The sequence below is a fragment of the Lemur catta genome, chromosome 5 (assembly GCF_020740605.2).
Source record: "Lemur catta isolate mLemCat1 chromosome 5, mLemCat1.pri, whole genome shotgun sequence".
In the NCBI taxonomy this organism is placed as follows: domain Eukaryota; kingdom Metazoa; phylum Chordata; class Mammalia; order Primates; family Lemuridae; genus Lemur; species Lemur catta.
In genome coordinates this window covers 112086290-112112675 of record NC_059132.1, presented here as the reverse complement: position 1 = coordinate 112112675, position 26386 = coordinate 112086290, and the positions used below count along the sequence as shown (strand labels likewise).

The 26386-nt window shown below is 46.9% G+C and overlaps 1 protein-coding gene across 1 annotated transcript in view; it reads left to right on the top strand.

Moving 5' to 3' along the window:
* The window catches only part of PALLD (palladin, cytoskeletal associated protein), a 196832-nt gene that overhangs the window by 29990 nt on the left and 140456 nt on the right, over nucleotides 1–26386 (top strand). Inside the window, exons 8-9 of the mRNA XM_045552536.1 lie at nucleotides 6423–6542; nucleotides 8429–8768. Of these exons, the coding sequence (XP_045408492.1) occupies nucleotides 6423–6542; nucleotides 8429–8768 (460 nt within the window). The remainder of the gene's footprint in view (nucleotides 1–6422; nucleotides 6543–8428; nucleotides 8769–26386) is intronic.

The following is a 26386-nucleotide window of genomic DNA, read 5'->3' as shown; positions in this document are numbered from 1 at the left end:
TGCTCCTTTCTCTCAGCAAACTGGGAGCCCGTCGTCACTGTCGGATGAAATTTTCCAAGAGAAGAAAAGCTGAACAAACTTTAGAACGTTGGATTAAAATGTTATCTTGTAGAAGTCAGTGACATGTCAATGCATGAAAATCACTAAAAGAGCATTCCAGCGCTTATTTTTCTTTCTTTCTTTCTTTCTTTCTTTCTTTCTTTCTTTCTTTCTTTCTTTCTTTCTTTCTTTCTTTCTTTCTTTCTTTTGTTGTTGTTGTTTAAGTCTGTAACTTTTCTAGATGTTCAGCTGGTCATCACCTATATACAGGCATAGACCTTATTTTATGCATAGAACTATTCCTGAAAATTCATGTAAAATGAATTCTGGTCAGTCACATTTGAAACACATAAAGGAAACTTGTAGGAACGTCAGTCTTACTGACAATTCCTTTAGAAAACTGTCTTTTTGTAAAGCAAGTGTTTACTTTTTTCTTCAGTCTAAACTTCCCCCATACATTTATTCAAAAAGAACATGGAGAGCCTGTCGTGTGCAAGATGCTGAGAATATGGCCATGAGCACAGCTGGTTTCTGCTCTGAGAGGCTGTATTCAAGTCAGAGAACCAGAAACTGACAAACTAGTTGCACAATACATTATTTAATTAGAGCTGCGATACGTGTCTCCAGGGAAAGTTTGCCATCCTAAAGTCGCATATAGGTGGAGAATCTGATGAAGCCCAATCATAGAAAGGACGCTGGGAGAAACTCATGTTTGTGGGGGGCACCAGGCTGAGCAGGGGGGCACCAGGCTGAGCAGGGGAGCACCAGGCTGAGCAGGGGGACACCAGGCAGAGCAGGGGGGGCACCAGGCTGAGCAGGGGGGGCACCAGGCAGAGCAGGGGAGCACCAGGCTGAGCAGGGGGGCACCAGGCAGAGCAGGGGGGCACCAGGCTGAGCAGGGGAGCACCAGGCTGAGCAGGGGGGCACCAGGCAGAGCAGGGGGGGCACCAGGCAGAGCAAGGGGGGGCACCAGGCAGAGCAGGGGGGGCACCAGGCTGAGCAGGGGGGCACCAGGCAGAGCAGGGGGGGCACCAGGCTGAGCAGGGGGGCACCAGGCAGAGCAGGGGAGCACCAGGCTGAGCAGGGGGCACCAGGCAGAGCAGGGGGGCACCAGGCTGAGCAGGGGGGCACCAGGCGGAGCAGGGGAGCACCAGGCGGAGCAAGGGGGCACCAAGCTGAGCAAGGGGGCACCAGGCAGAGCAGGGGGGCACCAGGCAGAGCAGGGGAGCACCAGGCAGAGCAGGGGGGCACCAGGCAGAGCAGGGGAGCACCAGGCAGAGCAGGGGGGCACTGACACTCCAGGACTGCAGGGTTCGGAGGCTTCGCGGACGTGGATTCACAGAGGAGCCCAGAGCTCAGGCGCAAGGAGGAGAGAGGTGGGGGCCCGATCGTGGAAGGCTTCGCAGCCCAATTTATGCATTTTGAATTTATCCTCGAAGTCACAGAGGGATGAGGGGATGATAAGATTTCATTCTTGAAAGAGCCCTCTGATTTAGAAGGTGCGACTACATATACAAACTGAGGTTTTCTAAAAACAGCGTAACAAAAGAACCCCTAAATCACAGACAGTAGCAGAAGGAACTCTGTAAAAGTCATTAAGGTCATCACTCCAAAAGCCCTTTGTGTCATCCCTGCCGGATAAATCCGTATCTACTGTGAAAGTGGGTTTCAGGCACAGAAGTGTGTCTGTCTGCGGTTGGAGCATCTCAGGCTCTGAACAGGCAATGGCGTCTCCCTACGTCCCGCCAGAAACTCTTTCCAGCTGCAGATAATCCAAGGCTGAGGGACCTTTCCGGAGAGCACCGAGCCCTAGGAAGGTCGTGCGGGGACCTAGGCCGTGGCTGTCCAGGCAGGAGGCACCTGGGTGTTACTGAAGGTTGGGAAGCTTCCCGGCTCTCAGCAGCGTCTGCTAAAGAAGGACAAAGGTGACCTTCCGCTGCCTGGCGCCCCTCGCTCAAAGCCTCATGGGAGTGGGCTGTGGAGCATGTCCGCACTGGGAAGGGCTTTGACCGAGCTTACACCCCATTCCAGTGTGTCGTATATTTTAGAGGACATGTAGCTTGTCTCCTGGTGCAGGTGAATTTCTAATACAGTATTTGGAGAATGAGGAGAATACTTAAAATTTTCAACATCAGGAAAATCCCTGGTTCTCAAATGCTTTGTTACCCCACTTTACATCAGGTCATTGTGTCCTGAAGCAGGAAAAACTAGAGGCCAGCTAGAGAGGCTGTTGCTGTAGGACAGAGCACGCGTGTAGGGGCAGGACGCCCGCCGTCAGCGGCTCGGTCCGACACCAGCCGGCCGTGACCCAGGCAGCGTCCTGGGGACCCGCCCGCAGGAACGAGGGACCGCGCTGCTCAGCCTCCGCCGTCCTCACGACACTGATGTTCTAAGTCCTACTTGGCCTTCCCGGTTAAGTTTGCTTTTAACTCATCCTGTAACCACACGTATTCTATCTAAAAATCCCCAATCCACTGCACCTTTCCCAAGACATCCCACCTTCCCGGTGATTAGTCTTATGTGAGTCTCCAGCCTGAATGATTTCCACACTTTGTCTTCCTCTGCAATTGAAAAGCCAAGAACTGTGTATAAAGCCATCAAAAAACCACAGGATTACCTCATGCTCTGTTACTCTGTTTTCTTTCTATTTGGTGACCCTGTTAATCACATCATAATCGTGTGCTCTGAATGTATCAGCACCTCTCAGACCTTCACCGGGAAGCCGTTTCTTCAGGATTCGTGGACCTGTCTCGGCAGGAACTGTGCTGGCTGGTGCAGGGCCGTGTTCTTAAACTGCCGATCATGACTCACGAAAGTGGGTGACAGCCATAAAAAATAAAATAGACTAAAAATGGTACAGTGCACCTTATATGAATTTAAATATTCATTTGTGAAATTTTCATTTCCCTTATATGTATGTATATGTATGTAGCTGTACATGTACCTGGGTTGGACATGAAGTGTGTCTCTTCTTGGATTCGAATCCATTCTTTTTAGGACTAAGTTCTCTACACATTCCTCAAGATAAAAATCATCTGGAAAGGGCATTAAAAAAGATCTTGGCCCCAGCCTAGATCTACTGAATCAGGATTCCAGGGGAGAGGGGAGGACTGTGTAATCAACATAGCTAACAAGTGCTCCAGGTGATTGCTGTCATCAGACAGGTTTGGGAAACACCACCATAAAAGATTCCAGATTGAAAACATTCACAGCACTCTCCACCCGATCATATAAATCCATAATAGTTGCCCCACCACCACCAGAATAACCCAATCTTCTTGAGAAACTAAGCCACCTATTATACAAACTTAAGTAATAGTTATATCTCGATATAACTGTATCTACCCTGATAAAGTATATCAAGGGTCAAATGTAGGATAGGAATAAAACTGGAGTAATACAGTGTCCTGCCTAGTCCATAGTTGCTACTTAACATCTCTATTTTTGTTTTTCTTCATCTTTTTAAATAAAAATCACCAATTTAAAAATATCAAAATAGCTTAAATGTGCATTATACTTCATGGGTTTTTAGACTTTATTTTTTATAATTATTACTGTATTTTAATTGACAAATAATAATTGTATGTATTTGTGGGTACGGTGTGATGTGTTGATGCGTGTATACATTGTGGATGTGAAATCAGGCTAATTAACTATTCGTCACCTCAAATACTCAGTCTTTCTTGTGGTGAGAACATTTACAGTCCAATCTTTTAGCTACTTTGAAATATACAACACGGTATTGCTACCTGTAGTCACCCTGCCGTGCAGTAGCTCCCCAGAACCTGTCCCTCCTGTCTGACTGAAGCCTTGTGCCCAGTGGCCTTTCCCCAGGCACCGCCTTCCCTGTCCCCTCTCCCTGACCCGCCCTTGTGACCACCATTCTACTCTCTGCTTCTTTTAGAATCCACGCATGAGTGAGATCATGCAGTATTTGTCTCTCTGTGCCCACTTATGTCACTCAGTACGATGTCCTGCAGATCCATGTCATCTCAAATGGTGGAATTTCCTGACTTTTTAAGGCTGCATGGTGTTGTGCACTTTTACCACACTTTTCTCAATCCATTCACGCGTTGATGAGCACTTAGGTTGTTTCCGTATCTTGGCTGTTGTGAATAACACTGCAGTAAACATGGCGTGTAGACCTGTCTTCAACATACAGATTTCAGCTCCTCTGGCTGTGTACCCAGAGTGGGATCGCTGGGTCCCACCTCACAGTTTTACACATTTAGTCCTGGTGTTTTCCCACGGTGCGTCTTGAGACAGGGGACCGATGGGGACACTGAGGTGGGCAGAGGTGAGCACGCCTCAGTTTACACACCTTCCCTCCCCCACCCCCCATTACACCACAGCCTCCTGTTTTATGGGATGGATCTTAATTTGAACATTATTTTTGGAAGTACAACATTGAAATTATAAAGCACAGTATGTAACCTGGATTCAGAATTTCAATATTTTTTCCCTTTTGTTCTCATGAACAGTAGAGAACTGAAAGTAAATATTCTGCTAATATTGAACACAATTGGCTTTGTTTTCCACCTAGGTAAATGCTGGGGAAGGCAGAAAATTCTAGAGAGCATTATTCACATAAATCCACATTCACACTGGGTACAACAAATGTGTCACTTAAAGGTCTATTTTGAACATAAAATTTTAAAACATAACCTACATTGTTAATATGTGACAGTGGGGACCCTGGCCTCATTCCAGTTCTTGGTGGAATGTTTTCAGCTTTTCCCCACTCAGTATGATGTTGGCTGTGGGTTTGTGGCTTTTAAAATTTTTAGATATGTCCCTTCTAGTCCTAGCTTGTCGAGGGTTTTTATCATGAAAGGGTGCTGGATTTTGTCAAATGCTTTTTCTGCATCTCTTGAGAGGATCATATGGTTTTTGTGTTTGCTTCTGTTTGTGTGGTGATTTCCCACATACGGATTCACATATCTTTGCATCCTTGGGATGAAGCTCACTTGGTTGTGATCAATTATTTTTTGATGTGCTGTTGAATTTGATTTGCTAGTATTTTATTAAGGATTTTTGCATCTATATTCATAAAGGATATTGGTCTATAGTTTTCATTTTTTGTTGCATCCTTTCCTGGCTTTGGTATCAAGATGATACTGGCTTCATAGAATGAGTTGGGGAGGATTCCCTCCTTCTCAGTGTTATGGAATAATTTCTGCAGTATGGGTAGGGCATGAAACAGTAAGAATTGTAGAAGAAAATGTAGGAAAAACTCTTCTAGATATCCCTCTAGGCACAGAATTTATGACTAAGACCCCCAAAGGGAATTACAGCAACAACAAAAATAAATAAATGGAACTTGATTAAATTAAAAAGCTTCTGCACAGTTAAGGAGAAAATCAAAAGAACAAATAGACAACCTACAGAATGGAAGGCAATATTCGCAAACTATACATCCAGTAAAGGGCTAATATCCAGAATCTATAAAGAACTCAAACAAATCAGCAAGAAAAAAGCACTCCCATTAAAAAATGGGCAAAAGACATGAACAAAAGCTTTTCAAAAGAAGATAAATGGCCAATAAACATAAGAAAAAGTTTTCAACATCACTAATCATGAGGGAAATGCAAATTAAAACCGCATTGTGCTATCACCTTACCCCTGTCAGAATAGCCTTCACTAAAAAGTCCCAAAACAACAGATGCTGGCGTGGATGCAGAGAGACAGGAATCCTGAAGCAGGGTTGGTGGGACTGCAGTGGGGTTGCTGCTAAGAGTGTGACTAGTTTAGAGGCCTCATGAATGGAACTTTGCAGTACTTGGCCTTCTGTCATTGCTTGATAATGTCTGGATTCATTTTGAAATGATAGATACATTAATTTTTTTTCTAGAATCAAATACAACGAATTCTTTAATCGTGCTTACCTTTAGGGAGTGAGATTATTAAGGAGCACTGGATATATAGAGGGAATTGGACTATAAAGGGAGACTTTTACTTTGCGTTTTATGCTTTATTGCACAGAAAGAACTTCCACATACAATTGGCTAAACTAGGTGGGAGCAGAGTGAAGCTGACGTTTCCTAAGCGTCTTCCACGTGCAAAGTACAGAGTTACACACCTGCAAACATCTCATTGTATCTGCACAGATATCCCGTTAGGTATATGTTAGCCCCATTTTACAGATGCCGAAACCAATACTGCTCTTGTTTAAAATCACGAAGAATCGGTGTGACTCCACAGCTTCCCCCCAGGCTGAATTGCTGAATTAAAGGTGAAGAGATTCCATCGTGAACACTCGGGTAAAGCAATTCGGTAATGATCATCACCTAATCTGTTGGTTGTACCAAGGCGGAGGGTCTGACCTCCTACAAGCGGCTTCGTGGTTTCGCTCTGACGAATCGCTCTGTTGTCTTCCCTTCCAGAGGAGATTTGTACCCTCGTTATCGCTGAGACTTTCCCCGAGGACGCGGGGGTCTTCACATGCACGGCCAGGAATGACTACGGATCAGTGGCCAGCACTGCCCAGCTGGTTGTCACCTCAGGTACGTGGGGAGAGAAAAAGGACGGGGCTCTGTCCCCAGCACCAGTGTGCTTGGCCACCGCAGAAAGAAACTGTCCCAGGACAAGCACCGGCCTTTGCAAGTGCCCGCCACCGAGGAGTCACCCCGACAATCCACGTGTCACTGTGAGACTGCAGGCTGGGGGAGGGGAGGAGCCGGTAGACGCGTAGGCGGCAAAACCAAAAGATGACGGTGATGTCGCGGCTGAGCACACGTGGGCTGTTGTTTCAAATTGTGCCGTCTCGGAAACAACGGGGCTGGTTTCCTGACGTCCCCGTGCTGACCGGGTCACACTCACGCCAGGGCCACCTCGCAAGCAGAGGTGCACACGCTGTTCCCGGCAGAGCCCACACGTGTGACCCGGGGACAGCGGTGCACGGAGTGGTCGTCTAACCCACTACTGACACTGCTGAAAGGTAGCACAAGATAAACCCGCCTGTATGCAGCGTAGTGCAAGGTAAACGCGGGGAAGGTGTAAAGATCTTGGAAATCAAATTTCATGGATAGTCTATATCAGTATATAACTGATATGAAAAATAAAGCAATATTTGTACTGCTTGAAACCAGTATTCAAAAGTATATGGATATTTTCTAAACTCAAAAACTTCCCACTGGGGAAGGCAATGTGAAACAGCTTTTTGCTTTTTTTTTTTTTTTAATTTTAGTTGACTATTTTATGCTACTACTAATGTGCTTTAGCTCACTTTAACTGCCTCCTCTGTCACTCATTACAGAGGTGGTTAAAACATCCCTCTGACCGAGGCTGGCACGTGATGCACACAAGCAGGGGATCGATACACGGGTCTCTAGATGGATGGGACAGACGTAGGGAGAACACCCGAATCGCACTTTGATTCTTCTAGAAGATTGAGAACCTGGTGCTAGGTGGCAGCAGAGGCCCAGGCACAGCTGGCTTAGGGACGTGAGCGTGGCAGTTGTACGTGTTTGTTCTTGTCAATTAAGAAAGGAGATGTGAGGTTCATCTTAACGGGGAAATGGTTGTACGAATGAATACTAAAAGTTTTAAAAGGAAACCTCGGCGTCACAGTAGGAATTACGGAGCAGGGGGGCCCCGCATTTTGGCTCTGAGTCAGACGGCAGCTTGAGCCCTCAGACGGCCGCAGCGACAGCGGTGCTCAGTGTGACCAACACCTGCACCCTGTAAGCCTGAGCCGCACAGATGGGTGCGGAATATTCTTCCGTTGCGTCTGGGGTGAATCTGTTACAGGCCAAACACAAACCACAGACACTGTCGCGCTTTCTGTCTATGTCAGTGCGCATTTCTGGGTGCAAGCCCGGCCCGGCCAGGCCCGGGGCGAGGTGGAGAATCCAAAACGACACGGTCAGATCATGCTCTCAGACTCCTGGGAGCAACACGTGAAAATCTCTTTTATACGGAGTTACAGGCGGGGCGATCACCTGACATTTCACGTGGACTCAGAGCTTCACCTTTCCCAGCTGTGAAGCAGAGCGAGTGTCTACGGGAAACCTTTATAGCTTGAGCCAGTGTCAGGGAAGCCAGGATGTTGGGTCGGGCCCCTGGGCCCAAAAGTGAGAGGACAAAGCGTTGTTACTCGACACTGTTTGTGCTGTCAGTTTCTACCAAGTTCTGTCTCCGGCTCTTGTCTGAAGTTAGTTAGGGATGCAGCGGCCGGTTTCCCCACAGGGGGGGCTCAGTCAGGAAGGAAACAGGGCCCGGGAGGCGCGGCCCCAGCTGACAGCGCTTCCGCGTCCAGCGAGAGCCGTGCACCTGCTGCGTGTTTAGCAAGGTTGCAGGACGCAGGGGACGCTAGGTCTAAGGCACGGTGAAAATGGCTTGTTGAGCTAGAAGCCTCTTATTATTCTTTCCTCTCTTTCCCCTTCCTTAGCCAACACCGAAAACTGTAGCTATAACTCAGTGGGAGACTCCAGCGATGATCACTTCCAGCACTTTCCACCTCCCCCTCCAATCTTGGAGACAAGCTCCTCCGAGTTGGCTTCAAAGAAGACACCTGGGCTCCGGCAGGTGACCAGCCCTGAGTCGGGACTGGGCGCGGCCCTGCAGACGCAGTTCGGCGCCACGGAGAGGGAAGCGAACGGGGTCCGTCCTGGCCGGGGAGTGAATGGACTGGCCAACGGCAAAGCCGACGGTGACAAATCTCCCCCAGCACCAGCTGTCCTGCTGTCACCCACGAAGGAGCCGCCGCCTCTGCTGGCCAAACCCAAACTGTGAGTACTCTGCACGGCCTTATAACCATTTTCATACGCCTGCTGAAGTTCCTCTCTGGTGAGAAAAATGTTTTTGCTGGGACTCAGCCACGCGGCCAGTTGCTGCTTCTGCAGGCAAGTTGTCCTTGACTGCTGTGACCTCGCTGCCAAGGGGGGGGTCCTTCAAAGATATTAGAGACACCTAAAAACAAAGGGGGTAATGAGAAGCCTGGTTAAGTCGGCCCCCTGCTAAAATCTGTACCTGGTTTCGGCTGTGAAAATATCACATCCGACAATGTAGAGCCAAGGACGTGGCCACTCCCCAGGGGCGGTGGAAAAGGGGGCTCGTGAAAGCATTTCAGACGTAAGTGTAAGTGCTTTGTGTCTCTGTCTTTCAGGGTGAGTGTCGGTAAGAGGTGTGGCGTAGGTGAGCAGGGCTGTCGGGGGCAGGGGCGCGTCACAGCACAGCCTCCTTGGCCCTGGGCGGCCACGGAACCGCTCAGCCCCGTGAACGCCGCCGTGGTGTCCCACTTCCGTTGTTTTCTTAGGCTGATAGCCTTGCGTGGGCTGTTGCCGTGGGCGCCACGCGGCGGAGGGCTGTTCGAATGCAGCCGTTGCAGTGTCAGCCAGAGGCAGAAATAAGCTCGCGGGGTTCATGTCGTAACAGACCGTGACTTGCCGCCCTGACGGAGCCGGTGGACACGGGGGCATCGTGTGGCATGTGCATCTTCTCTACAGGGTCCTGTTTCCATGGGAACATGTCCACCGGGGCCTAGGGAAGCCCCTTCTGTTTCCGCATGACAGCGGTGTTTTCCTTTTGGGGCAGGAAGGGTCCCTTTCGGGAGGAGCTGTTCTCTGCTTCCCTGGTCCGGGCAGCCTGCTCTCCTCTCTCTGGGACAGCTCGTCTGTGGGAAGTGTGAGAATTTACAAGGTCTCCAGATTAAACACCTTACATTTGTCCAGCACTGTATTGTTTACTAAGTGATTTCATGAACATTATTAGACCAATCAAATACCAAATCAGTCAGAAAGAACATCTTCAGTTGAAGGGGCAGACTATTTTATCAGATTAGACTTCTGGACAATCTCGTGTGGCAGTTTGGAAACTCCGTGACTGTCCTGCGCTCAGCTGTGCCTTCCGGCCTGGCTCTGCTGAGGCCGCGGGCCGCTCACCAGGCGTGTTCCCAGCAGAGCGAAAGGTGCGGTGACAGTGAGTACCTGGGCTCCAGCTCCTCTCACAGGCCGAACAGGTAAAATGGGCTAAAAAAGTGGGGGCCTTAGAAGGATTTACGCTCCCGCGGCCCCAGCCCATAAACTGAGTTGCCACCCCGGCTCCTCTCTTCTCTGCATCCTGAATATGTGTCTGCGATGCTTTTAGTGAAAGCAGGACCTGCTGTCCCGGGAGGGACGGAGCACCTGTGTTTAATGACCAGGACTTGCCGGTGCTTTTGATTAAGTGAAGCCCATCTGCTCTAACGACCGTCATAAACGGGCATAAATCCGCGGAGGGCAAACCCGAGGAGCCGTTAACGGGCGTTTACAGCCGTCTTATCTCAGGAGTTTCAGCAGCTCTCAGCCCTGCCACACGGTGACCTCCGCGTGTGCTGAGCCGCCGTGGACAAAACAGACAAAACAGCTTCCGGGTTATTAAGAGGATGAGTCGCTTAAGCACAAGTTTGAAGAGCGACGTGAGGTGCTTATGAGTCAGATCCTCGATATAGAAGAAGATGCAGGAAAATGGGTTTAGTGCTTGAGATCTGTCGACAGGGGCCATTTCCCCTTCATGGGGGGAAGACAGAGCCCTGAGCATAAAACCTGGCGGCCGACAGATAACATGTCCTTTCACCGTATTTTTCTTCTCAAATCTTTGTGTGTTTAAACGTATTCGTAGAGCATCATTTAATCAATTCCGTATTCCACGATTGCTGCCATTCAACTGGGCAGAAAATAATATATGACGACACTTTAAAAATATAGATAAATTTGCATATTTTCTTTGGACTTATAATACTTTATTGGATTTTGTCCCAATTACAAAGTGAATGCATGTTGACTGTGACAATTCAAACAACACAGAGGAAATGGAAGAAAAATTTCATATTTGCCGCCCCCCTCCTCCAAGCTTCCCTCCCGAGCCGACCGGTGCCTCTGGCTTGGTGTGAGGTTGTCCCCTCCCTCCTCTGTCCATCAGGGCCTTTCCCAAGAGGTCTGTGCGTTGTTTGAAAAGTTGCGTCCATGGGTAGGGAAATACTGTAGAATGACATCTGCGGATAATTAAGAGTGGCAGCTGAGTTATTGGTATTTAGTGACTATAAGTAACCGCCAGACAAAGTCTTACACATGTCTATTTATTTCTTTTCATACGTTGGGGTAAAAGTGAGTTTTTATTCACCTCTTATGGTCGGCCGTGAAAACCATGGCTTGCTCTGATCTTTGTTCATCTGCCTGTGATTTATTCCCTTTCATGAAAGGAAAGGCTCGTGTCTTGGGGCTTTGTGGTATTTCATGCATCTTCATCATTTTGTAATCAAACTAACAGGAGGGCACACACGATAGGAACTAGAATATTTACTCCAGCAATGAATTAACCTGAAAATGGTGTTTGATTTCTCAGATTCCTGGGGTGGGCGGGGATCATTTGCAAAAAGCAAATCTTTGCATTTTTTCTTTTCTCTCAAATAGCTCCAATACTGACCATGGGAAGAGGGGGGAAAAGAAAAGTCCAAGACTAAAATAAAAAGGTAGAAATGCCATGAACTCTTTTCTCTAAGTCCGGCCCCGATCCGCTATTACCCAACAGAAATCCTCAGCAGCCGACCTGCGGCGGTCCCAGAGCTGCAGCGGAGCTGTCCTCCCTGCCCCACGGGGGACTTCCTGGCTCAGAGTTGCAGGGCCGTCTGCTTCGGTTCCTGCGTCTCCTAGTCTTTGTTCTCGACGCTGCACTCAAGCATCAGCTGAACATGATCAAGCGTGGGCGGCTGGGCAAGCGCAGGGAGCCCTGGGCACCACGTGTGTGCACAGCCTCACCGTCCACGCGGGACCGCGAGGTGCACGCGAATACTGCACAAGAAAAATTAGTCGCATTATTCAGTACAAAAGAAGTGGCATGGTGCTTAAATCTTATTTTTTGGTCAGAGGAGAGAAGGAGGGAATAAGCATAAACCTAATTTATTAACTGTTTTTCGTATCCCTTTCCTTGTTCTGAATGCACCAAATAAGTCTGTTGCTGCTCTTGCTCCACAAGTGATGCCTGAAGATTCAAAGTAAATGTAGGGCCCAGTGTGAAAATCCGTGTTTCTCTTTATTCCTACCAAAACACAGTCCTTCAAAGGTATGGATATGCATGGAATTCCTAGGAATAAACCCTGGAGGGAAACTTCAGAATGCCAAAATTTAGTAGGTGATTTGCCAGAGAAGCATGGTCATGTTTTTCCACTGAGCTCACCTCCTAAATCAGACCGAACAATAAATAGTATTAGGTCATTAAATATGAAATGTCCGATATCAAATCAAAAGTTTAGTTTATTATATCTGAAACAAGAAGCAGTACAGTTAATAAAAGTATTCACCTAAACTATCGACTCAGTTTTGCCATCTTAACAGTAGCTTGCTTATGCCAGCAGCGAAGAAGCCTGGAGAGCGAGTGGCTATGAAATCACGAAAGGCATTTTCCACAGCTTGTTGAGAATTGAGTATTTTTCCTTGCATGAAGTGGTCCAAAGCCTGGAAGAAGTGGTGGTCAGTTGGTGCAAGGTCTGGTGAATACAGTGGATGACAGAGAGTTTCCAAGTCCAGCCTCTCTAGTTTGAGCAACGTTGTTTGTGCGACATGTGGTCAAGTGTTGTCTTGCAAGAGGATTGTCCTGTCTCTTTTGACCAATCTGGGCTGCTTAATCACAAGCATCCTCATCATTTCATCTGACTGGTTGCAGGAGACATCCGCTGTAATGGATTGACCACGTTCATGAAGCTATAATGGATAATACCAGCATTGGACCACCAGACAGACACCATTAGATTTTTTTGAGGAATATTCAGTTTTGGTCTTTGTTTCAGTACTTCATCTGTATCTGACCATTGTGCTGAATGCTTATGATTGTCAAAAAGAATTTATTTTTCATCACATGTAACAATGTGGTGTGAAATGGCTCACCTTTATGTTGTGACAGCAAAGAAAGGCAAACATCGAAATAATTTCTCTTCCTATGTTTGTTTAATTCACGTGGAACCCATCTATCCAGCTTCTTTACCTTGCCCATTTGTTTCAAATGGTCCAATATTGTTCAATAGTAATATCAAACCTTACTGCTAACTCACGTGTAGATTGAGATGGATTTGCTTCCACTCCAGCTTTCAGCTCATCATTATCCACCTTGGTCTCAGGTCACACCCACATGGCTCATTTTCAAGATTAAAATCACCAGAATGGAACTTCTCAGACCGTTGATGTACTGTGCATTCTTTAGCCACATCCTTCCCAAACACTTCGTTGATATTTCCAGCTGTCTGCGCTGCATTGGTTCCACAACAGAACTGGTATTCAAAAATAACACGAATTTTTGACTTATCTGTGGTTTCACAAAAATTGCTGTAAAAAAATTCTTGAAAGATAATCACAAGCCACACTGTGCATTTCAAAGACTGAGGATGTACCTTCACAATAAAAATAAAGCAAGAAGTGTCAAAGTGAAATGTCAGAGAGATCAACTGTCAAACTTAGTACTTAAGGAAACTGGACATTTCATACTTAATGACCTAATAATAAATAACAAACCCCCTTTATTATTACTTCCTTTTTAAATATCCTTCCTCTGTCTTGCAAGAGGGAGGTAGAAAATAAACCTGTGGAAGAAGCAAAACAGGAAATCAAAAGGAAGGTTCCTGAAGGGTGAAGCAGCAGACGGTCCCTGCCCCCAGGAGCAGGACAGACTGGCAGATGACATTATGCTTATCTGTCACTCTAGTGCCAGATACATACACATGGCCATAAAAGCCCGTGCCCTTTTAATTGGGAGAATTGGTAATGAAATTATTTTCAATATTTATGTGCTAAATGAAAAGCTCCCTTTGCTCCTATTCTTACTACTTACTCTTCCCCAGTCTCTAAAGAAAACGACAGTATCATTATTTCTTATCTTAAAAGGGTCAGATGATCTCAGGCTGAATCAGCCTTTCTAAAATAATTGCATTTTACAACCTTTGCTTTTCTCCTTCTCCTATCTCTCAGTCCCACCCTAGACGCCCAGTCGTCCTTGCCAGTCTTCCCCGAGGCAGGTCCGGTTGGCCCATTCACACTAAGGCATTAGGGATGCTCGATGCCATCGTCCAGTTCCAGGTTGACAAACTGAAGCTGCATCTTCAAACTCATAAGCAACGAGAAGCACCGTGTAAAATCACAGAAATGGCCTCTCCTTGCACGTGGGGGACGAGAGATGACACGTTCGAGAGAGAAGAGAAGGAAACGCAGCCTCTGTCGTTCCCTTTATCAGGGACTTAACTGCAGGCTTTCCATATTTGGAAGTTCCTTGTGCGTCCCCCCCACAGTCCTAGACACAAATTGGAGTACAAGTTGTTCCCTTGCCTGGAATGTTCTATTCCCTGGAATGTTCTGCCTCTGATGGCTGGCTCATTCTTGTCTTTCGAGTCTCAGCTTCATGTCACCACCGTCCCTGACCGCCCCATGCAAAGCAGCCACTCAGCCCTTCACCAATAAATCATCCTCGTTAATTACTGCAGAGCACATGGCTGTTTCTGATAGTTACGGACTGGCTTTTGGGTTTGTTGATTGCTTTGGCCCCACTATTACAATGTACGCTTTTTGAGACTGGGGACCTTGTCTGTCTTTATTCCATGGCTCTGTCACCAGGACCTAGAGCAGGGCCTCACAGATGCCAGATGTTCAGACGTATTTTCTGAATGAAGGAAGCTGAAGCAGACCGGCGAAGAGGAGAAAGGTCTCATACCTTTAGAGCAACCTCGTTTGTTCTGCGTAACTTTCTACCCAGATGTGCCACAGGGCTTCTCGTTTCAGACCCCACCAATTCCACAGTTTTCCCACTTGACAATACTTTTGCAACGGACGTCATTTGCTATAATATCCTATAAACTGAATGAATATGAAGAATTAAATAAGACTCTTCTGGGATAGAATTGCATTAGAAAAGTTCGTCTGAGTTAATTTGGGAACCCTTTCAGCTGGTTCCTCCTTCCTCCTGTGTTCCCATTTGGTTAACATCTCACTTCAACACATTATGGAGAAAGTGAGACGCTCGGGAGGGCCGGGAGGCCACCTGCAGGCTCTGGGTGCGCAGGTGCCCGGTGGGGGGGGCAGCGTGCAGTCACACTGCCGTTCCAGGCGTGCGCTCTTGACGTGTTCACACGCCCATCGACGCCACACGTCTGACGAGGGCCGAGAGCCCCCGTGCGGCTCCCTTCCCGTCCCGTTTATGTTGGACGCAGCTGCAGCTCCAGCGTGCGGCCTGGGCAGCAGAGCTTGGCGGGCTGAGCGTCTGCCCGTCCTTCAGCCTCTACCAGTGAGGGTTCAAGATCTGCCCATATTACTGTTTGCCGTTTGAATACAAGCGGTCTCCTAGGCTCCGTTCCAGTGTAAGCCCTACCTGGTAGATTAAAAACACAAAACAAACGTAAAAGGCAAAGAGAAGGTAAGCAGAACAATTTGGGGCAGAATAAGTAACGAAGGGCCAAAGAGAGAGAGCCATCAGGTAACTGCGAGGAGACCCTGCCATGCACATAAACATGCTTAACACTCTAGCGCACGCTCCTCCCCTCCCTGCCAGACAGCATGTGTGCAGGCGGGCCCCACGCACAGAAGGGAAACGGACAAGGGCGCGAGCTTCGACTGAGCTGCAGCCTGGTGGCCTCTGAGATCATTTTGGCAAGAAGATACATAGGCACACACACACACACACACACACACACATACACACACATACATACACACACACATACACACATACGCACACATGCACACACACATACACACACATACACACACATGCACACACACATACGCACACACATGCACACACATACACACACATACACACATACATACACACACATGCACACACACATACACACACATACATACGTGTACATTTTTCACCTTATACAAATTCTATAGCAGAATAATCATTCCCTAAATTAGATTCAGTGTAATCCAGATGCCTCCTCTTCCCAATTTAATGTTTGGAGGATCCACCATTCTGCCCTTGATCCTGAAGGTTTGATGTGCATCAGCTTCTCTTTCTGTAAGTGGGTTTCCTTATCTGCACAGCCGAGTTAAATAACAAAGCAGTTTAGTAACAGTGAAAGTGCACAGTGTGGAACGAGAGGAGGCCTTCAAGATACCATTAGGGGAAAAAAACAGGGCAGAAAATAGTTTTTTCAGTTTGTTATTATAAAATCTCATACACACACGCTCACCAAACGCACTGGGGGACGATCAGTGAGGGGGGTGGGTGCGGTCGTGGACCCGGGTCTGCGGCGCTTGGCTCTGTGGTCCGGACGCCTCGTAAACACAGGTGGGGATGACTGTGTGTTGGCAATGCTGGTGTCGGACCACTCTGGGAACAGCCTTGCCCTGGAGTGGGAAATCCAGTCAGGGAACTGCCTGGTTATGAAACTTTTAACTGTGGAAGAACATTTTGATGTGTTCCTCCTCACGGCTTTCCATGTAAATACTAGCTCTGACACAGTCGTATCCTTGGGTGTCAGGAGAGTAGTGCTTGCTCTGCCGGTCTCTTGGTGAATGTAACATTTAGTTACATTTCCAGAAGGCCGAGTCTTTATTTGATGGTTAGGAGTGTTATTTGGTGTCTAAAATATAACGGGAAATACTCGCAGGTACTTTCTTTCCATTGGAAGTGGTCGTCAGTCCGTCTTCCGTAAGAAATTCCGTGTGTCCATCTCGAGTACCAGGGCTTTACCTGGAAGATGCGTCAGGATGCAGCATTTCTGCAACGTGTCTGTCTCGTCTTGCCTAAGAGCCCCTTTGGCAATGACAAAGTAAGTTGAAGAAAGTCCCTTCAATGTCCTTGGACAGAGACCCTTTCTTTCTGAGGGGGCGTGGCCAAGCTCAGACAGATGAGACGGAGCTACGTAGGAATCTTGTGCGCAGAAATGATGCTACGCATTTGATGTCGAGATGTTAACTATATAGTGCTAAGTGGAAAATACTACATACAAAATGACATATGAAGCTTAATATTGATTTTATGAAAAAAATAATAATACACTTTACCCAACTACAGTGTGCATGATATATAAGAAGGAATGCACCAAATTGTTACCAGTGGCTCTTTGAGTAGTAGGATTTTGAGCAGGTTATATTTTCTTATTAACTACTGCCGACTTTCCAACTTTTCAACGATAATGTTTACTTTTATAATTACAAAGTGTTATTTGAAAAGAAATAAGTACTTTTGATCCTCTCTCTCCCATCCCTCCTCCTCCATGAAACCCTAATTCATCCCACTCTTCATCACAGACGCTCCTTGCTAAGCTCAGCTTTGAGCACAGCTGCAAGCAGGATGCCCTGGGCCGACTGCTCCCACCCCTTCCCCTGGGGCTCCCTCTTCTCCTAGAAACCAGCGACTTCAGGACTCCACCTGGATTTTGGATCCCTTCCTAGAGAGCCCACTCCAGAAAGTGTCCCCCGTTCCACAGGGACTTTGCTCCTCCACAGACGCTGCCTGCTAACGACACCCCCTCCTCTAAACAAAACTCTTGTTCCTTCAACTGTACATCTTGGTGGTAAGACAGCAGTGATACGAATACGCTACTTATTTTCATTTTAAAGCCAAAAATAAACCACATATTTTTAAAGACCAACCTTTAATATAAAATTCATACAAGACCTTCCACAGAAAGAAGGATGAAAACTTTTCCCCCGGAGACGGTTGGTGAACGAGACGAGACGTGGGGAGGGGAAGACGGAGATTCCAGTGCGGATGACAAGGCTGTCGGGAAAGAATGCGACAGAGACGTCTGCGGGATAGTTGTGGGACTGTGGGGTCACGCAGTGAAAGGCTGGGGGGAACTGTGCGAAATCGCAGGAAAGGAATGTGTGTGTCCCAAGCCGTGGCGAGGACCCGTCTGAGAGCCAGTGAGCCGGTTCATGAGCGCGTCTGCAGGTGGAATCCTGTCGTGGGTGGCGCTGGCCGCAGTGTTTGATTAGACGAGCCTTGAGAGCTGTCACTGACGTCACCATCCAGCAGTGTGCAGGGTCAGAAAGTGACGCGGATCAGGCCAGACCAGGGCTGCCGGGGAAAGGAAAGGACTCGACGTGGAAGTGACGCCAGGGCTGAGCGGGACCACGGAGGGCGCCAGGTAGGAAACCGTGGGAAAGGGGGCAGCACGTGTGAGCCGAGAGAGGTTCTGACAGTCAGAATCGTAAACGCCTTCCGCGTGGTTCAAGGTGTGTCTGTGTGAGCGGACGGTTTCGCGCAAGTTGGGGTCACAGGATACAAGCAGCGGCCGGGGAACGTGACCACGGATGGTGTCCAGCAGAAAACCAAATGCGAGGTAGCAAAGCCACTGAGAGAGGCGGGAAGTGGCCCAGATTGTTGGTGACAAGCAGGGCACAGGGTGACTGCAAGGGTGCCGCGTGGTGATGGCAAAGCTGTCCCGAGGCAGCGCGGAGAGCGGAGGGGCCGCACAGCCTCCTGGCTCGGAGCACGAGGGGCGAGACGGCAGGGGGGCCAGGCCACGTCCAGACGGGGCGTTTCCAGTGAATCAAGAGACTTTAGTTAAATCAGGGAATGAACCCCATGGGCCGTGGAAGGGACTTCAGGGGACAGCTGGGGAAGGATAAGCAGGAAGAGGGCGCTGGGGTGGGAAAGGTTTGTGCTAGGGGATAAGACGTGGTCCCGGGGTTGTCATTTCCTGTCACTTCACGAACAGTGACTAGATTATCCGTAGTTGGAAGCCGATAGAGCCATTTCCACACAATTCCTACTTCTTCTTTAACCCCGACTTATTCCAGCTGATCCACTCCGTGGTTACCAACCTCTTCTCAGCGTGACCTGGGGTTAGGTCTTTTATTGAACGAGCCCATTTGCTATATTTGGATATTTTAAAATGGTTTTTCCCAATAAATGACTCCCTAACTCACATTACTTAGTTTCACTCCTCGTCTGCAACTCTTGCTGGTAGAGAATATATTTCTGTCTACTACAGGCTGAAATATATTAGGTTGCCAGTTTTTTACCACTGATTTATTTTTCCTGCAAATGTGTAAGTTTTTCATTCAAACTAATGCATCACCTAATGGTGGGAACATTAGTAACAGGGAGGTTTATTTTAATTGGTTTCTATTACATGTGTAAAACCAGACAGTTCATTTTCTCAACAAAACTAAGAATGACTATTTCCTTATTTGACTAAGGTTATGATTACACAAACTTTATGGATAATACTGGAATCAATTTAGGGGCTTTCTTAAAAACCTTTTCCATATGTGGCAAGGAATTAGATATTCTTTCATTTGATTTTTAAAACAATGCATATATTAAACTAATAGAGTAAAATATATAGATTTTCGTAGAACAGGTTGGCGAGATGAATCACATGTAAATTTGAACGCACGCATTTGCTTCTTTATTGAAAGGGAAACTACAGACTGGTTCCAATCAGAACCGTGGACTTGTGGACTTTGCTGGGGAGTAGAGCAGGTGCCCCCCTCTGCCCTCTGGCTGTGGTTCTCTGGCAGGATGGTGCCGGCTCCTTGTTACCAAGGCTGCCGTTGTGCGTTGACTGCAGAGGGTTCTGAGGATGCTCAGAGGAAACGCCCCCACACGTAGGCACCTTTACTTAATTTCTGTGTCCACAGTCCCACTGTGCGTTGCTAGACTCACCGTCTCAGCCCTGAGGCCCTGGGAGTGCATCCACTCTGTGGCCTCCTCCATTCCAGGCGTCCTTGAGGTCTGCTTTGATATTTCAGCGTAAGGTCCGTGTGTCCGTCTGGGTAGTTTGAAGGACTCCAGCTGTGAGCCGCCTGCTGTGAGGCTGGTGAAACAACGGAATGACTGACACACTCTGCAGCTCTTTGACCTCACCGTGCGTCCGGAGCTGGCGGGGGCAGGCGTGGCTGTCCGGTATTCTCTCTGCTCGGAGCAGCATGTAAACAGGTCAGACAGGCATAAGTATCTGCTGCAGCTACAGTTGCAAACTCGCTGCTTTCCTGGGAATCGCCGTTACGAATGTTGTGAAAGATTCTGGAAAGACCACAGGTATTCTCTTATCCTTGTCTCTCTCTTTGTGGGAATAGTTCATGTGCCAGCTGGTTCCAGGGACATGACATTATGCTCCATAATGTTTGTTGCCAAAAAAAAAAAAAAAAACAGCAACTATAAAAGGTGGCTTAAGTACAATGCAGTGGAGAATAACAACGTCTCTTGTTCTCTGTAATTTCTAAAATAGAGCTGGTAGCTTGGTCTCCTAAACAGCGCTAGCCACAGGGTAGACTCTCCCCGGGATGACTGCGTTTCCACATCTGGCTGTCTGCAGGGGGCGGCCTCTAAAGCAAGGGTGAAACACTCACGTTTATTTTTATTCATCACAAAGCAATTTTACACATATGGGAGAGGCTTATTCATGATGAAGCATTCTAGAGTAACTGCAAGAGTTCCGCTTCATGTTTATTCTAATTATCCCATATTTGAAAAGCAGAATTATATTTGGCTATTGCCATTATTAAGACTTTAGTATACTAAACAGCTACCTTACTACAGAGAAATATCATAAGGAATTTTTTTTATTTTTGCCCAAAATTGGCAGAGAGTTTTCCAAAAGAAATTACGTGGATCCTGAAGGTCCTGTAATTTGAAAAGTTGATTTACACTGAGGACCATCGCCCCGTTTTCATCATGGTATCAGCCAGAGAGAAACATCCACTTTCTTATTTTGCATCTTACAATGCATCTTGCCTTTCTATCCTACGCTCTTGGCAATGGTAGTAAGTGATCTAAATAAATTGTAATTGTGTTCCAATTAAAATTGGAAGTAAAATGGGATAAAGAAGGTGCATATTTCAAATTTTGTCCAAGTCCCTGGTCCTTTTAGTCGGGACAGTTTGACTCTGGGGTTTTGCTGGGGCTTCGTCCCAGGCAACTGCGGCACTCTCGCTTTGGATCTGAGGCGGCGTCCACTCTGCCAACCTCACACTGCAGGTCTCAGAGCAGGTGAGATGTGGCCGGCGTCAGCCTGGGGCCCCGCAGCCCCCAAATCGGTTAGGTGGGCTGAGGAGTGTGCAAAGGGTCCCTGCCGGCCCGCCAGGCTCAGAGGCATCGGCCAGGCGGGAGTGGGCGAGGGAGGCCGCGGGCCAGGCCGAGTGGGTCCCGGGGCTGGAGCGGGATTGGCTGCGTCAACTGCCGTTTTCTTCAGAGTTGACCTCTGCAAAGTGACCACAAGTTACCCCAAATTTGTAGATGTCTAAGATGGATAAATCAAAGTTTCAAATCCATCTCTTTCTCCTGGAGGGGCTACATGGGTATGAACGGCACGCTCCATGTGGTCTGGAATGAACCTCACTTCACACGATGGGGCAGGGTGAAGCACCCACCCTCCTTGCTGACCGCATTCCGCCAGGTTCTGAGCAACCTGTCGGGTCAAGCCCTCGATCCGCGAGGTCACTTTTCCTCCTACTGACAAATGTCCCCCATGATCTGTTTTCACATGAAATCTATAAACATCAACATTCTTTTTCTGGGAGAACAAAATGTATTCATTTCCATGTTCATGTTGACTATAGCACGTACTTCAGTGAACTGTTTAAAGCTGAAACAAAGTATTATCGTGGAACTTAACAGAAATAGGAAAACCCCAGGTAGCCATAAACCTAGAGCCCCACATTGCGCTGGGCGCTTCCTCCCTGACCAGGCACCGGTAGGTTTCTCATGGCAGCAACTGTCGCCGTCCTGCCCTTAGACTTCTCCAAGTATATATTTTTGGCATTTTTTTCCTCCTAAAGCTCATTGCTGCTACTTATATAGCAACGATGTGTTTCACGTTAATGTGACAAAATAGAGAAATACTTAAGTCACAAAAAATTACCTCAGAAACTTTGTACAAACAAATATTGATATAAGTGACCCAGTATTAATTGCAGAAATGTTTGAAAATAATGCTCACTCATTCATCTGTTCACTCTTATTTTTCCGGTCTCAGTCATGGATTTCCATTTTTTAAACTCTGAACTGTCTATATCCCCATCAAGTCTCATCGGGACCCCGGTGCAGCTACTGAGCACCTTCTTAAATGCTGTTTTCTCATGACATGTTCCTGCTCCAAAAGTCAGAGAAAGTTTTCCTTAAGTGCAGGAATTCCCTGTCGCATGCTCCATGCTTGACTGCCTGTTCCTGGGGCCCAGCACACGCTGTCCCCTCCGCCTCCCGCCAGCATCACCCTGGGGACACTTGCCCCTCTCCCCATCCTGCCTGTCCTGGGTCCCGTGTGCATGTATTTCACTTTCTGTCCCGTGTCTCCTTTGCCAGAAGCACAGCATCCTACGGCTCCCAGGACAGGGAACAGGACTCAGCAGGTTTCTAGATCCTGCTTGTTTGAAAAGTGTCTTTATTCAAGCCTCGTACTAAACTCTGACTGCTTGGCTGGGCTTGGAATTATAGGTGTTTCCTAAGCACTTTGAAAGAATTGCTTCAGAGTCCGGTTTAGTGTTACTGTAGCAAAGTTCAGTGCCAGCCTGGCTTCCGATTCTGTGTAACAACCTGTTGCTTCTTTCATTCTGGAAATGCGTCGAGTCTTCTCTTTGCCTTCATTGCTCTGGAATTTTGTGATGATATATAATATTTTTCAGACATTGTAGAAAATACTTAGTGGGCCCTTTCAGTCTGGAAACTCATATATATATATATATATATATACACACACACATTCAGGAAATTTTCTTATTTTTTTTAATTTCCTGCCCATTTTCTCTGTTATCTCTTTTTCAAACTGAAATCGTTTCCCCTTTTTCTTGCCTAGTTTTGTTGTACTTTCTGTAGGTCTCTTTACCTTTGTTTCCCCCACCTTCTGCTGAATCTGCCATTTCCTGTTATTTCCTCTATCATGTGTTTAATTACCAAGACTTCGTTCTCCTGCTCTCAGGTTATTTGTGGCATCCTGTGTCTCATGGCCGCGGTGGTGTCCCCTGTCTCGTTACACATATTAACCACGGGCTTTGGGGAGGAGGCTTGTTGTCATTCTGGGCTTTTCCCCCCAGTTCCCTCCACTGTCTCTTCTCCTTAAACTTCCTTTTTCTCCTGTGTGTTTATTTGGACACATGTTCAAGGTTTTCCATGACTTTTGGCACCGAGAAGTTGACTAGAAACCACATGCTTGGTTGGACTTAATCCACTGGTGGGCTCACCCAGGATTGGGCAAGAACTCCCAATGCCCCCAAGAACCCCCGTTGCTCTTGGGTTAATCATTGTCTCCAGAAAGTCATCCCGTTGCCCGCCTTGGGGTGGGGTCCGGGCTGGCCTGAGCATCTGGAGGCTGGGGAGGGGCCGGGGAGGGGGGGAGCTGGCTTTCCCCGTGTAGCACATAGACAGATCCAGCTACTTCCTTACCCCCTTGTTCAGTTCTCTCACCGACTCCTTCTGCCGTGCCAGGCGTTTCTGGGTCTGACACTGCGGTTTCTCCATCTCCGCAGAGTCGGCCTCCTGTCTCCTGGGTGGCGGGAGAGGCATGGGGGAAGGAGCTGGCCGTCCCTCTACAGACTCTCAACCAGTCCTCCTCTTCAGAGCAATCTTGTGGTCAAGGTTTCTGTTGCCTGAATTAGTGTCCCTCTTGGGTTTCCACTTACCCCTCCTGCTCAGTGAGGGACAGCTCACCCCTCACTGGTAATGCCAGTGGGCTTACAGCTCCTCATTCCTTTGCTCTCCGTTTTTTCAGACGTAGAGAGGGAGCAGTAACACGTCCATCCCATGCACCACATTTAAGTAGATGCCAATTTATGGCTTGAGGGCTTGTTTTTAGAGGAGATTCTTTCCAGCCAAAGAAAGCAGCATAGGACAGAGACAGACTCTCCCCCGCCCCAGGCTCAGTGGCCCCGAGGGAACTAGGGCAGCATCGACTGCACAGGATTTTAGTTGCATGAAACAGTGCGGGCAAAGGACGTGCCACGTGGCAAATACAAAATCACTGTTACCCATCACTGTTTTTGTTATTATGAAGGGAATGTTAGCAATGAGTCCTGTGTCACTTGACTACAAGCATAGAAAGTTTCAGAAATAAGCCATTTGCAAAACTTGCAAAGAAAACTACAAGTAAATTCCTCCTATGTTATGCTGGGTTTTCTTCCTCCACCTTAAAAAAAGTGGCAAGGATAAAATGTTCATGGAAAAATCACGGACCAATTGCAAGAAGTTTTTGTTTTCATTCAAATCACCCTAGAGTTCCTGGAAATTACCCATAAGAACTCCAGTGAGCTGAATGTCAGAAATGAGGGGGAAGTGTGGATACCAGGCTACAGAGGGGGTCTACCCAAGGCTGGTGGACAACTCGTGCTTTGTGCAAGGTTGGACAGGAAGCCAAGCAGAAAGCACTGTTAACAGAGCACCAGCCAGAGCACTCTGTGAGACCTGTCACACTGACAGCTACAGGCTGAAAACTAATACCTACTTGTCACGCTCTTTGCTTCCAAACGCTGGAGCCCCCCAAACATTGTGTTTTAACAACGAACTGAGATGCCATTAGGGAGATATTTCCAAATTCGCTACATCTCATCCTGTGACAAAGTATTGTGCAAAGTAAAATATACCCAGAACTTTCATGCAAGCCTCTGGCTCCAGAGCAAACCCCATTCCACAATATTGTGTGTGCAAAGTTTCGAAAGAATTTCTGGCAAGGATTTTTCTTGTCAGTTCTCTTGAAGGTCCCACTTCCCGTTTTCACCTTCAATTAGCAGGTAATTGGTTGACTTAGAGTCAGTGCTAAGTAGTAAATAACTCAAATCTAGAGGTGGTCTTGAGAAGGCCTGAATCATTATAGACAGAGGAGATTTAACACGTATGATTTGGGGGAGCCCTAGAACAGCCTGAATTGATGGTGGAGCAGCCCAGTGGCCTTTTCCGGAGAAACCGGTCACTCCTCCACTCGTGTTTGCTCCCAGGCTGCAGAGCACCACTGGCAGCTCAGAAGATGCAGGGCTCATCAGAAATGTTAAAAAAGCAAAAATGAGCACAAAGTTCCATAGAGCCAGGGAGCATGACCAGAAAACTCATAAAAACATAGGATGTTTAAGAATGGTTCCAAAATGACCTCAAAGTGCATTTCTTCCTTTCCTAAATCTTAAAGTAATTCAGTTCTTATTTAAGCTGAAACTATCCAAAGACAAATAAGAGTGTTAAACTGATTTAGAACTTGATTCATCAGAGCAGTAAGATATGTATGATATGGATTTATCTTTACACAATCTGGTAGTATATTCTTCACAACTCATTATCTGCTCCATTTAAACTATTTCACACAAAAAGTCCTAACTAGAACATCGTCCTGCAACTGAGAGCTCCGTTTGCAGTAGCGGAATAGGTCAGAAAACTTCCGGGAATGTTCCTCACTCTTACAAAGAAATGTGATGTTGGGCATGTAAAACACACAAACTAGAAACTTATGGTGAAGAGAAATTTTTAGGACCTCGTGTAAACATGAATTCTTAGCATTCTTAATTTAACTCTCAAATATGAAATATTTTCATTTCTAACCTGAAACTCTGTAAATTTACTGCTCGTGACTCACTCCTATATGTGTTCTCTTCCTTTTATGTAGATAAGTGCTGAATATTAGCTTTTGTAGCATTTATTTGTCATCTCTTCCCTGATCTGAAAGAGCTAACTGTTTCTGTTTAAAACAGAAAACTGATCTGTAGGTTGCAGGGGATGCTTATATGAACAGGCAGTGTGACAATTCACTGCTCCCTCTCAATCACCATGTCAGTGGGAACTTGAAAAAATGAGACATGCCATTTTTACTAGACAGCTGAGCTCACTGTATAAAAAGTATTTGTCTTGTGCATTTCATAATGCTACTTGGGACATACGTCAGTAATGATCAGATGGTTTCAAACACTAGAAAACATCTTGAGAGATGTTTGAAAGGATGACTTACAAAAGAAGAAAAATAGGGACAAGATTCTAGTTCCTATTTGGTTACTCTACATTTTCCTCTGTGAATATCCTTTTTAAGAAAGTTAAACCTGCTGCATCTTTTCAGAAATGGCATTTTGATTCTTTAAAGAGAACTTTGTAGTTTTTAATTTTGGATATAATATTCCCCAAATATTTGAAAAAATACATTAAACATCTAGCCGTGGATGCCTGTGCTTGAATTAGCTATGACTTTCACTTCCAAACATCTCCCTGTGCTGTGGTTTCTCTCTGAGCTGGAATTGACAGGTGTCAGTTTCTTAGTCCCCCTCACAGGTACTTGCCAGATAGCTGAGCCTGAGCCTACCGGAAAGGACCATTGAAAACTGGAATCAGAGTTGGTGGTGTAGAAAGGATGGAAAACGTTAATTTTAAAGAGTTCAAGAGTTTAAGCCAAATGAGCTGGTCAGGTTGCGGAGGGAAAACTCTCTGCAAGGCCTCCTCCAGCTGTACTTCCCTTTGAAAGGCTTTC